Source organism: Solea solea, chromosome 10, assembly GCF_958295425.1.
Source record: "Solea solea chromosome 10, fSolSol10.1, whole genome shotgun sequence".
Taxonomy (NCBI): Eukaryota; Metazoa; Chordata; class Actinopteri; order Pleuronectiformes; family Soleidae; genus Solea; species Solea solea.
In genome coordinates, this window is record NC_081143.1 from 20750136 (window position 1) to 20763497 (window position 13362).

Sequence of the window (13362 nt, forward strand, 5' to 3'; positions counted from 1 at the left end):
TAACATCTCTTGGTTTGTGCTGCACGGTGGAATAACACTGAATCAAACCAGATGAAAGAGAAAAACAAACTATATGTAAAAATAGACTAGATTCTGGTATGAATGATGTACCAGTATGAAATGCACAGCAGCAGTCTCGCCAATAAAAACGTATAACACCATTAAACTCTATCTCTGCATCATTTGGAGTAAGAAAACTGTCAAACCTTAGATTTGCTGTATAAATGAAAAATAAAGAACAATTAAAGTTTATTTCCCTTTTACAAAAGATAAAAGGGAAAGAAAGTGTGGGTATTGCTCATGTCTTCTCTTTTCACCGACTTTGTATTTTGCACACAAATTGAGGGCGGCACTCGGGAAGATTTCTTCTCCATGTATACTACATGATGCTTTGTGAATCAACAGTTAATTTCGATTTCTCAGTTTGTCAGAATGGAAAATGAACTGTCACTTATCTGTGTCCTCTCCAGGGCTTGGGCAGTGGGCTCCCTGACACTGCTGTTCCTGCAGAGTGTCACCTGGTCGTCAGGCCTGATGTTCCTGGCTGCTCCATCTCTCCTCCTGGCGTATCTCTTCTCCTCCCTCAACACAGCACAGGGCCTGCTCATCACCATACTACACTGCAGCCTCGCCAGGAAGGTCTGGCGCTCATTATTTTTAATAACCAAGACAAAGTGACACATACAAATTTACATACATATTCAAAGGATGTCACAGTATTCGTAAAATAGTCGAAATAATATGATGATGGAACAGCAAAGTTAAATGCATTTTTTCACAATTCAGTGGGGACCTTAAAAATAAGACATGTTAGTGTAAATCATAATTCTGACCACTTTTAGGAATGAAAGTTTAGAGGTAATAAAGCCAGGATTGCCTAATAGAGGCAAAGATGATTAAGGGTTTTAACATTTGACCTTGTCATTATGAACTGCATCAACATGTTAACCAATAATATCATGTTTGTACATTACATGCAGGGTCAGAAGGACTACGGCCGATGCCTCCGTTTCTCGCAGTGCTGTGCAACTTCCTCCTCCAGCTCTCCGGACTCGGTAAAGGGTTCTGCCCTGCGGTCCAACAGCCGCTACACCAGCAGCCAGAGTCGGAGAGCCACTGCTAACAGACAGGTACAAGACACTGGGCCTCTCCGTGTCTTCTCTCTCTGAATCAGTTCTGACCTTGTTTGCTCTCTGTGGTCCAGAGTCGCATCAGGAGGATGTGGAACGACACAGTTCGCAGGCAGACCGAATCGTCTTTTATCGCCGCAGACGTGAACAATACTCCCACTCTTAACCGAGGTGGCACTCATTTTTCTTTCGTCTTTTTGACCTCAGCTTTGTGGGTGAGGGATGTGGATTTCATTTTCTCCCTCTCCTCTTCTCTATTTTCAGCCGCTCTGGGAAATCATTTCCTTACTAATCCAGTGTTGCAGACTCATGCTGGAGCCTCTCCTTATGACACGATGCTGGCCCAGGGTTACAATCAACCCTTCACCTCCACAGGTGCTTCTTCATATTCTGTAGCTCTGTGTGTGTGTGTGTGTGTGTGCATCCTTTCTATTCTTTGCTCTTTGGTGTCCTAACTCGGACTTTATATTTGTTTTTTCAAAACTCTTGACTATTATAATTCTCCAAAGTAGTCTAAGACTTTTGCACAGTACTATTTTGTCTCATTCCTGTTTCTGTACAATTTGAGTGTTTGGAAGCCAAAGGTCACTTATTTTTGTCTCGTTGTTGTGATTTCAGTTTTTGAGTTTGAATTGTTTTTGTCATTTACGTGTCTTTGAAATTCTCCCTCTCTGTCTCTCTGTCTCTGACGTGGAGCAGTAGGAACCTTCAGAAACAAGCCGAGTATGAGCCTCTTTCTTGTGCTCTCTTGAATCATTGAGCGCCACTTCAGTTCATATAAGTGCGATGTAACTACTCATAGACCATGAAGATATAATAAACATCTCGTTCATGTCACTACAAACTGAACATTTCATGAAATAATATTCCCTCAATCATTTTGGTAAAACTACACCCTAAGTCGGCACAGGAACACTCATACATTACCTCATGTACATCCCCTCATGTATATCTTTAATAGCGTCCTCGTCCTTTTGTAACTGGTATCCTCCCATTTCTCCCAACAGAGGGAAGTGTGTCACAGAGCCAGGAGTCCTGTGGGTTGGACAGTGTGTGTCTCAATGGAGGCTACACCCCCAACACCTTCACTCTGCATGGTCTTGGGACAACGCCTGGGTCCCGAGCTGGAGTTGTTGGCAGCACTGACCTTCTGAGGGAAGGAGGCGTCGGGATAGGAGGGGATGACATCTCTCCAGGCCTCCTCACCCCCCATGGAGCTTCAGATCTGGGCAGTAGCACCGGAATGCGCCGAAACTTGTCTGACGCGGCGGCCCTCGAGAAGATGATCATCTCTGAGCTGGTGCAAAGCAACCTTAGGCCCTCGGTGCCAATGCCTGTTCCTCCCGAGCGCTACGGAAGCCTGGCGAGGCCTCATCACCACGACAGGGCAGCTGTCACTCACGCCGCCACGCTCACTCGACACACGCAGCCGCCCCAAGAGGGCTGGGCTGCCACCATGCAGCCGAGCACATGTCACAACGCACAAGAGGGCTGGGCACACGCGAGGCAACACACACAAGAGGCTGAGACGCACTCCACCGCACGCGGACAGGATCATGCCACAGCGCCACGCTTACAAGATGGCTGGTCACAGGCACGCCCTTGCGGAGAGTCGGAGTCCCGCGAGCTGCTTAAGGACGGGGACAAATTGCAGCTGCAAGGCACTCTGGGTCGCCGCGGTCTCCAGGACAGGCAGCAAACGCGTCCCCCAGATGTTCAGGCCCGGCCCTACTCCACCCTCAGCCGCACACCTGGCACTTTGTCCCGTCACCGCAGCACAGTGGAGACAAGTGGAGGGATGGACAGAGAGAGAGAAAGGGAGAGAGACTGGGATCGATACCGAGACAGGCCACTTCCCCCTCCTCCTCCCCCTCCACCCCAGGAGTCCGAGCCCTTGTACAAGGCTCTGGAAGAGCCGCTGTTGTTGAAACAGAGGGAGGCAAGTATAGAGACATGGAGAGGCGTTCAGGACAGAGAGAAGGAAGAGACTTTTCATGTAAAAAGGGACGGCATGATGGACGACTGGAGGGGAGGGGTTGAGAGAGGGCGGGACGAGCCTTTTACTTCTCAGAAGAGAGATAGGGAGATGGACAATTGGAGGGGTGGCATAGAAAGAGGGAGGGAGGAACCTCATCTGCTTGAGAAAAGAGATGGACGAATGGAGGTGTGGCGAGGAGGAGCAGAGGCCGAACAGGAGACTTTCATTACCCAGAAGAATGATTTTGCGATTGAGGGATGGAGAAGCGGGATGGACCGAGAGAAGGAAGAAACCTTGTTTTTAACAGACAGAGATGGATGGAGAGCAGGGGTTGAACGAGAGAATGAGAAACAGAAAGATAGAGTGCTGGATGTATGGAGAGGAGGGGTGGATATAGACAGGGAGGAATCTTTCCTGTTTGAGAGCAAAGATGGAGGTCTCGATGGGAGGAAAAGAGGGATAGATAGAGGATCCCTTCGGTATCATGGCGAACGAGAGGATTCAGACAGCTTTGCTTTGCCTTTGACGCCTGATCTCGACCTTGATCCTGACTCCTCACCAATCTACGCCAGAGAGTCTAACCCCTCCCCGCTCTACCCGGGGGACCGAAGCTCGCCACCAATTAGCATCTTCCCCCGAAGCTCTCCACCGACAAATATCTTCGCTCCACGAGACACCAACTCACCCCCCAACAACCTTTACTCCCGGCACTCCCCACAAGTGTACAGCCGAAGCAGCTCTCCTCCTCGCTTTTACACCCGCACCTCCCCGCCAACCCTCTCGTACCCCGACAGCAGCCCTGAAGGTCCAGAGGAGGTCAGCCCCACCGGCCCACCTCAGCGCCCTGCCCTGGAACTGCCCTACAGCCTGGGGCGGCCCCCGCTCGGACCGCGGCCCAATCACCTCCAGACCTTCTACCAGCCGCCGCCGCTGGCCTCCAACGGAGAAGCCGTGTACACCACAGAGCCCACCTCCGAGGGAGAGGATGGACAGATGCAGCGGGTGACGAGCCTGTGACTAGGGCGGTGGTGATCGGGTCATAGAAAACAAGGAGGAGACGAAAGATGTTGATAATAATAACAGCAAACAATGATGATCGTCACACTGAATGAAACGTTGATTACGAGGATAATGAGAAGGAATGAAGAAGGTAACAACCACGAGAGTGACAGTGATGGCTCCTCCCTGCTTCTATCTCCTGATCACCACGAGACTTCCCCCTTTCCATGTTTTGTTACTTTTCTATGACTGTGATCCATTTCTAACTCTCCCTGCTCCTCTTCCTCTCCCCTTTTCTCTCCTTCCTGAAACCCTGCTGTGTCTTCCCATCTCATCAGTGCTTATATCCTTATTGGCCCATAGTCTAAGTTTCTAGCGAATCATTGGCCGGGTGTTTCCCCTCCCTGTAGCAAGCAAACGGTGTGTCAAAGAAACACTTGTGTGTTGCCAAAAAATCCTTTCAAAGAACATGTGCATGACTTTATAGTGGCTTTACATGGCTACATACTGTAGGAGGAAAAGTGCTAACGTGCGAGTGTCAGCATACGTGCGAGTGTCTAGCTTGATGAGCATGCGTGTGTGAGCGTGTGTGTGTGTGTGTGTGTGTGTGTGTGTGCGCGTGCGTGTGTGTGTGTGTATGTGTGTGTGAGAGAGAGAGAGAAATAGAGAGTGTGTATATATATACATCATTCTTGTATAATTAATGTATCACAGTGAAGCATTTTATCAACATTGACTGGGGGGCTTCTTCTTACACACACACACCCCCTGCTACTGATTTTGAACTCTTGACCAATCCCATTTCACATAAAAAGCCAAAAGCTCCGCCCCCTCCTTCCTCCAACCTCCACCTGCCAGTAACTGTTGGTGATGGGACTCGTTTGCCATGGAGTTTGTCATAGCAACAGAACTCTTGACCCCAGAGCCAGAGATCATATAAAACCTCAAAACTTTTCTGCAACCCCGAGATCCTTGTACATACTGACCTCTGAAGTGTTCTGATTGTCTTGTATTGCTATTGAAGTTCAAGTAAACATGTGAAATACACGCTTTTGTCTTTCTGTTTTGTGTGGCTGTACAGAGAGCTGGAGGGTTCCCGGGGGGAAAGAATAGGAAGACAATATATGGAATAAAGAGGATTAAGCAGCAGTGTGAAAAGAAAACTATTGATGATGATGATGATGATGATGATGATGATGATGATGCACTGAAGAAGGTTCCATCAAAAAAGTCTCTCACATACTGTATGTACAGTCTCATGGGATTGGTCTAGTCAACACTTTTGCTTTGGATGCTTATTTTCCTTTGTTGTATTACTACTTGTTGTTCAGTGAAGGATTTCTATCACCACTGATGGTGAAAGAAAAGGGGCGTGTTTTAATCTTTCTAGGAGCTTTATCCTGGAGAGTCGGCAGAGTAAACAGAAATGATAGCAAAGTTAGGCTCGAGCACATACTGAATTATTACAAGATGAACTGCAGTGGTGTGTGGACTCATGTTTATGTCAAATATTATATTATTATAATTATAATAAAAAAAATCAGAAGAATGTTTTTTTTGTATTTATGTCGTGCACTTAAAGCTGCACTAATCAACACTTCTAGTTTAATAAACCGGTCAAATGACATGAAATGTGTGTAATGTGAAATGTGTCACATTGTTTTTTAAGTTGTTTTTGTTTCACTACCTGTGACTTTAGACACTGCCTGATCCCACCAAATGGCAGCTATGTGAAGTTTGTGGACCGTTTCCATAGTTACTTGAACTTCAGGTTGTACAGTGACGGCAGAGATATTATATTTTTTTTAATAAAGTGTGTAATGTTAATATTTAAGAAAAAAAGTCACAGCATGAACTGAGATTTGAAAGAAATAATTTTTTCCTTTAATGGTCAGTGCGTGTCTGGACTATTTAGTAAATCTGTTCATATTCATTATGAATCCAACTGAGAAGCAGTAGCATAGAGAATGTACTCCTCCAACACTTGTCATATTCAAGAGACACTTTCACATCAGTAACTGCTAACAAAATACTCTCCGAGGCCTCAAACCTTGGAGAGTACCCAGGACTAAATGGCACAAGTTAATAAAGCTAGTTCCACTTTTATAATTCTTTCAACAGTACCATTATATCCACTCTGTTTATGTAGAAAATATAACAGTTATGTATGTTTGTATGAAATACTTTACATTCTATATACCAAAGACTCAATTAATAATATTAATGTGCACATCAAAAAGTGCTCGTACAAACAACTGTATACATTTACAGGTATAGTGGTAGTAGTGGTGTTTTTTTTCAGTCTCGTCTCACAGGTAAGTATCACATGTCGAGGTCCGTCACAAGGACAAAGCGGTCAAGTGCTCAGGCTGCTTTTAAGTCTCTCCAGCTGCAGTGTGGGTACAGTTTTCAGCATCCTCCCTCCCTCCTTTCTCACTGTTCATATACGCAGTAGTATGTCCTTTTCTTTTGAGCCACAGGCAAAACGCTCACCATCTCTTTCCTTCACTCTGAGCGCTGAGGTATGTGGTTTGACTTCACAGGAAATGGCCTCACATCCTTCCAATCTCTCGTCTGTCTGCACCAGACTGCGGGCCACAGGTGGGTGTTGGTGCCACAGATGTCTGTGTGAGTGATGTTTAGCAGACAGAATGGTGGGGTGACAAGGCGGCGTTAAGGGTCTCAGTGGGAGACAGATCTGGACTGCAGCTTTTAAACATGGATGAGATGTGGAAGGCCTGTGAAGACACGGACACAGAGACACGGCCAACTTAAGATGAACACGTCTGAGGCGTGGACATGAACAAGAAAAATACAAGCAGACGGGGTATACTGACCACCCAGTAAGCGGTGAGGGCTCCCTGTATGTAGCCCGTTAGCACATCGGACGGGTGGTGCCGGTAATCTGAGATCCGAGTCAAACCTGTGTAGAATGCAAGCACAACCAGGAAGAACTGCAGTGCAGGTCTCAGCAGGCGAGCCCCTCGCCAAGTCCACCGTGCCTGCAGATAAAACTGCAACAAACAAATGATATTTAATGCACGGAACAGAATGCAGTCTTAACAACTCGATTTGATCAAGTGCATCTTATCAATATCATCTCCTTGCTAATTTGATGAACACTCCATATACTGGCCCTTTTTGACATGTTGGCATGGTTAAGGTGACCTGCTGTATAAAAAGTGGATGTAGTCTTCTGTCTTACCAGTTGATGCTAACCAGGTGGTAAGAATTTACAAGGGAGCGGCTCTGGTTGGAAATGAGAAAGAAGAGTTCATAGTCTCAAATCTGTCGATTTTGTACTGGACACCAGTATGCGAATGGATCTCGAAACTTCATGATGGGAGTGGAGATCCGATTCTTATTGGTGACATCACATACAGGTTGCAACTTGAGTTCAAACCAAGCAACATAATGGGGAAGAAAGGCAATTTAAGTAACTCTTGGTTGTTGGAGTATTTCAGAAACTGCTGATCTGCTGGGATTTTCACACAAAAATATATCTCTATGGTTTACAGAGACTGGTCCAAAAAAAGAGGAGGAGGAGGATGGCCAGGACTGGTTTGAGATGACTGATAGTCGACAGTCAACTCATATAATCACTCGTTACAACCAAAGCACGAAGGAGATCTCTGGACACACACCGGGTGCCACTCCTGCCACTCTGTTAGGTGGTCATTTGTACCTAATAAAGTGGCCAGTGAGTGTATACATAACTACTGAGTCATATTGTGCCTACATTCTGCTGCTGAGTCACCTCTTTCAACTTTCTTTCCCCGCTCAGTTATATATTTACAATTAATATAGTAGTAAATATTGGAATATTGACTGTAAAATGGTTTGATGGATGAGACAATTATGCCAATCATATTCTCTGTCCTTCACACAAACATGATCTAGCACCAAATCATGTATATATATATATATGTGTGTGTGTGTGTTGGTGACGGTGGTGATCGTCTCTCCTGTTTATGGCAGATCTCTTGCTCGTTGCTTAATGACTAACACATAAGTCATTCTCCTTCCAAAATGATCGTCGAGCACTATCGTGACATGAGGAAGTCATGACAGTTGGGGAGACCACTGCAGACACACACACACACACACACACACACACTGTAATATGCAGGCACTTGCATGTACAAACACAGGCTTTGATAAACACATATAAATGCAGGCTCTTACACACTAACACATTCACACAATAGAGGAGAGCAGTGAGGCGGTGAGGCGAGGTCACACTCCTCCCACAGCAGAACAAAGCTGTCTCTGTTTATCCCATTCCTCCATTCAGTCCTTCTCTCTCTCTCTCTCTTTCTCTCGTTCTCTTTCTCTCCCCATTTCGCTCTCCCTCTCCTCTTTCATGCTCAGTCTTTTTTGCAGCTAACTGGGCTGAGATGGGTCCCTGTTTCATTCTCTCTCTTTTCATAGAGAAATAGTTATTGGAAGAGAGACAGTAAATTGGGTTTGCCAGTATGTGTGTGTGTGAGAGAGAGAGGGAATATGTGTGACAGAAAGAGGAATAGACTGATAGAAATACTCACTGCTAAATAGAGCATTGTGTACATGGCGAAGGAAGCGTGGCCTGAGAAGAAGGACTTCCTGCAAAAAAATGAGCAAGTGTTGAGAAACACACAAAAGAGCAATTACATTTTTTTCACATTTTCATAAAAACATAAATTACACACACAAACACACATATGGGCAGCCCGTGGCCAAGTGGAAAGGGAACTTGACTTGTAACCGGAATGTCGCCGGTCCAATCCCCACCCGGCCAAAAAAAGGGCTGGGGTACCCCTGAGCAAGGTACCCAACTCCCAATGCTCCCCGGGCGCTACTCAGTGTGGCAGCCCACTGCTCCTAATTCTAGGATGGGTCAAATGCAGAGGAATACTTTCCCTAAGGGGATTAATAAACTTTATCAGTTTATCACACTATTGGTCCAATGCTGGTCAAAATCACTGGATCGAGGAAAAAAAAAAACAACCAAACAATACAATACATATGAATGCTCCAGTAATTACAGACTGTAAAGATGTGGGCTTCTTTAGAGGAGCAGAATATTTATTTTACAGTTGGAACATTGTGTTTTTGAAATGGACGGTTTTGAATCAGTGCAAATGTGTTGTCAAAAGCTTTAGCGATTTAAGAGATGACTGCATCGGACTAATATTGGTACTCTGCTATGGATTTTTGTTATGAGTTATTGGAGAACTGTTCTTTACTTTCTTGTATATATCTTGTATATGTTTGTGTATTTTTTCCACATGTAAATATTTTGAAATTGGGACATTAAAAGGGCCTTAAAGAAACAAAAATTGTGCTTCCCAACCTCAGTTTTCTCTGAGTCGAGAAACATCTTCATTCTTTTATTTTTTGTCCGCCATCTTTGCTAACAGTTGCGCTAACAGGAGCAAGTGTCACGACTGACGCTATCGTTGTTTTCCCCCATGTTTAGAGGAGTTATTAGAAAAACCCCGCAACAGGTAAATATTCAAAATCAATGATATCTAAAGGGAAAAATCCACTGCTGACATACAGTACCTTGCCTCTTCCTCTGACGGGTGATCAGACTGCCGGCAGCTCACTGTTGCCACGTAGCTTCCCGGCGTGCAGTTGAGTGACGCATAGGTGACGCCGCACACGGACAGGAAGTGCGGCCGCAGCCGCCCCACGCTCAGTTTGGCCATATTGGTCAGTGATTGGCCGACGCAGCAGCCAAACAGGAAGCAACCCAGCTCCTTGTACAGACGGGACACGTACAAGTTTGTGACAAAGGCCTTGGAGCTGACGCCTTGGAAACGCACCCTGTAACACTCCCCAAGGGCGATCTGGAGGTGAGCACGTACATGGAACAGCTATTGTACAGTCGTCCTCGTTCTCAGCGCGCTGTGACGCGGTGTGATCTGTGAACTAATATGTACTCACTGTGACGCCGGTGATGATGATGCCGCCAGCGATGAGTAACTCATCTGGTATGGCCTCTTGTGGCAGATAAGGATAGGTGATGCTGGGGTCCCCACACATGAAGCCTCTTCTGTAAGGACTCACTGCCTTCAGCTCACATGCAAAGAAAGGAATGGAGGCTGCAGAGAGGGAGCACGTGGAGGGAAGAGTGAAATATCAGAGGAACAGACAATAGGATTTGATATTACAAGAATCCCTAGAAGACGCACGGATATCCCTGTTTGTGGTGCGATGGGTGAGGGACATCAGAGGATGTGTTGCCTGGAGTAGAGCTTCACAGAGACGAGCCAAAGTAAGAAATAAATCACACCAAAGGAGAGTAAATTAACACATTTCAATTTGCACCAAAGGGTTACTGAGGGTTCGACAGCCAGCGTCATTGCAACTGTGAAGCCTTTGACTCGTCATGCAGCAGATTGTCTCGTATCAAGAAGAAACGAGTGGGTGGCACAAATCTGAGGCTTTAATAAAAACTGCCGTACGGGTTCCGAGGAAAGGGGAGAAGGCTGGACAAGTAGGGGTATGTAGTTTTACAGCAAAACCAGGGTGGGAACCAGAACTTTTCTCTTGAGAAGCTAACAAGTTTGACAGCTGAGAGGAATGTGAGGGTCACCACAGTGCTGCTCAACTGGGACCAAAGATGCCCAAGCAACTGGAGAAAACTCCCATGTCCTGAGAATGAAAATAGAGATAAAGCATAAACTGTGCATGTGTGTGTGTGTGTGTGTGTGTGTGTTGTTGTTGTTGAGTGGAGAGAGAGGAATTAGCTGTTTGTGACTTCAGTTCAACTATTTCCTACGAAACAAAGAGTAACTGCAGCAGCAGTCCAGAGCCAGAACCAGCCTCACACTGCCTCTGTTTGTCTCTGTGTGTGTATTTGTTACCCCGAACCACCTTTTCTGGCACAAACACTGACCTTGTCAGAACTGGTTGTTCTCATAGGGACCAAAACCTGGTCCTAATGAGGCAGAACCCAAGTTCTAAGGTTCTAAGTTCAGGCTGTAACTGCTTAGGGTAAAGTGCTTCGTTCAGGCTTCAAGGACATTTTGTGAAAGTGGGGACAGTTTGGCTCGTCCTCACGTCCTGTCACACCTTAACAAGGCTGGTTAGACGTGGAGACTTGGTTGTAGGGTCAGGGGAGTTCGGTTTAGGTTCAGGGTTTGGATCAGACATGTAGCTGTGATGCTAGAGATTATGGTAAGTTCATAAAGAATGCATGACGTCTACGAGTGTTGTACACAAATGTGTGTCTGTAGAGAGATAGGTGGAAGAGACACGACAGATATAGAGACATCTTGCAGCCGACACTCCCTCCCTCCTGCTCATGTCCAATTTGTTAACACAGACTCGCTCCCCATCCAGCTTTTTCCAATTAGCCAACATTACATAACCACCGTCCTGTTACACATAGGAAAACAGGGGAGGAGGGATCAGCAGTTGCAGTCATGACATGTGTGCGTACACACATACAGGCAGTCAGTACTCATGGATCGTGCGTTTATTTTATTTATACCAAACACAATTCCCTATGGCTCAACTCCCTGAGAACGACAGGTTGTCATGGAAACTGTAGAATTCCCCAGGCAATGCACAAACCAGCTGGCACGGTATCGGGAGCGCGCATTAGTGGAAACCCATGCATGGCCAAAGATACATGTTGATTGAGAAAGTCTCTTTCTTTCTTTCTTTCTTTCTTTCTTTCTTTCCCAACCTGTAGTAAATGTGCTGCAGGCCCACATGTCTAAGCATCGTGTTGGAATGCAGCCTCTGACTGTCTTTGTTGACCAACATAAAAAGAGATGGAAACAAAGTGGAACAGAGCTGGAAAGAACTACATTGGTGAAGTTTAGCCTCATCTCCACAGAGGAACTCGCCTAGAGTGGAAAAAGCTCATTTCCTTGTGCAGTTGGCAGATCATTCATTTCGACAGGAACCAAAAACAACACTTAGTAATCTAAAGCATTCCAGTGCAAACATGCTCCACATTGACTCTATTTGCAGCCTGTAAAGGTTTCACAAACATGGTGAAGCTTTGTTATTCTGTTGAGGAGTGAAGTTAATTACCAAGGAAGAGGCACAGGAGGTCCAAGCCGACCAGAAGTTTTCGTTTAGATAAAGCAGGTCCAGAAATGTCTAAGAGTTTCTTCCCACTGCTGTTCTCCATCCTCATCCCTGCTGCTGCTGCTGCTGCGGGCAGGCTGCTCTTGTGGTTGTCCGCTACTTTAAGATGCAGCTCCGCGTTGGAGGCGGACACACCGCCGCTCTGCGGCCCAAACCCATCCGACATGAACATGACCACTAGCTCGGAGCAAAAAAAAAAACAACAAAAAAAAACTTGTTGTCATCAGACACTGTGGGAGCGTCCTTGAACCGCTGAGCTGCAGGGAGACTGAACATATGCGCCGGCTGCCACACGATTTAATCTGTGTCCCGCTGCACACGTGCTGTCAAAGTTCTGCTCTTTTTTGTTGTCGTCATACATTTTGGCTTTCATCACAGAGTCTGCGAGGCTCGTCCCGACTCGTCGCGGGACGCAGTCACCTTGAAGGGATGCCTCAGGATGGAGAGAGAGAGAGCGAGAGAGAGAGAGAGAGAGTGAGCGCAAGCATGTTGCTAAACTCTGTCTGTGTGTGTGTGTGTGTGTGAGTGTGTGAGTGTGATGACTACAATTTGACTAACCAGCATCACCTACTGTAAATGCTTCTGGGCCACATTTCCATGATTCACTTTCTTCTCAACAAAAAGTAATTGACACAAAGAAACACAAAATTTTCCACCACACGTCAAACACAACTATAAGGTATGACTTTATCCCCGACACCGTCAGCTTTTTACTGTTTGCCCAATCACATAAGTGTCTGCTTACGGAAGCGCATTGCATTCACTTGAAAAAAGAGTAATTTATTTTTTGGTCTGTTTTTCTGAGTAATTTATTTTTTGGTCTGTTTTTCTAAGTAATTTATTTTTTGGTCTGTTTTTCGGAGTAATTAGTTCTTTGGTCTGTTTTTCGGAGTAATTAGTTCTTTGGTCTGTTTTTCGGAGTAATTAATTTTTTGGTCTGTTTTTCTGAGTATTTTTCTTTTGGTCTGTTTTTCTGAGTAATTTTTTTACATGGTTGGTTTTTCTGAGTCATTTCTGTACCTGCTAACTACATAGATAGCAGGTCTAATTTATATTGAACACTTCCCCACCAGGGGCACTCTCGAGAGGACCCGATTGTTCGAGACCGATCGGACAAAGGGCCTTTCTGCATGGAGTTCAGTGATAGCGAGCGGCGAGCGGCATCAC

At 45.7% G+C, this 13362-nt stretch overlaps 2 protein-coding genes across 4 annotated transcripts in view; one reads left to right on the forward strand and one right to left on the reverse strand.

Moving 5' to 3' along the window:
* The window catches only part of LOC131466510 (adhesion G protein-coupled receptor L1-like), a 28866-nt gene extending 23712 nt beyond the window's left edge, over nucleotides 1-5154 (forward strand). For 2 of the 3 annotated variants that reach the window (XM_058639786.1, XM_058639789.1), the window contains 6 exons: nucleotides 471-639; nucleotides 981-1130; nucleotides 1205-1301; nucleotides 1395-1505; nucleotides 1827-1853; nucleotides 2138-5154. In XM_058639786.1, coding sequence (XP_058495769.1) covers nucleotides 471-639; nucleotides 981-1130; nucleotides 1205-1301; nucleotides 1395-1505; nucleotides 1827-1853; nucleotides 2138-4125 — 2542 coding nt within the window. In that variant the 3' untranslated portion in view covers nucleotides 4126-5154. The remainder of the gene's footprint in view (nucleotides 1-470; nucleotides 640-980; nucleotides 1131-1204; nucleotides 1302-1394; nucleotides 1506-1826; nucleotides 1854-2137) is intronic. The other variant, XM_058639787.1, reaches the window with a different exon arrangement.
* Nucleotides 5155-6291: 1137 nt separating this feature from the next.
* On the reverse strand, nucleotides 6292-12643 carry LOC131466511 (phospholipid phosphatase 3-like). Its single transcript, XM_058639790.1, has 6 exons — nucleotides 12139-12643; nucleotides 10036-10193; nucleotides 9652-9938; nucleotides 8652-8709; nucleotides 6945-7121; nucleotides 6292-6845 (listed from the first exon to the last, which is right to left on the reverse strand). The coding sequence occupies exons 1-6, from the start codon at nucleotides 12365-12367 to the stop codon at nucleotides 6747-6749; spliced, it is 1008 nt and encodes a 335-aa protein (XP_058495773.1). The 5' UTR covers nucleotides 12368-12643; the 3' UTR covers nucleotides 6292-6746.
* Nucleotides 12644-13362: the final 719 nt, after the last annotated feature.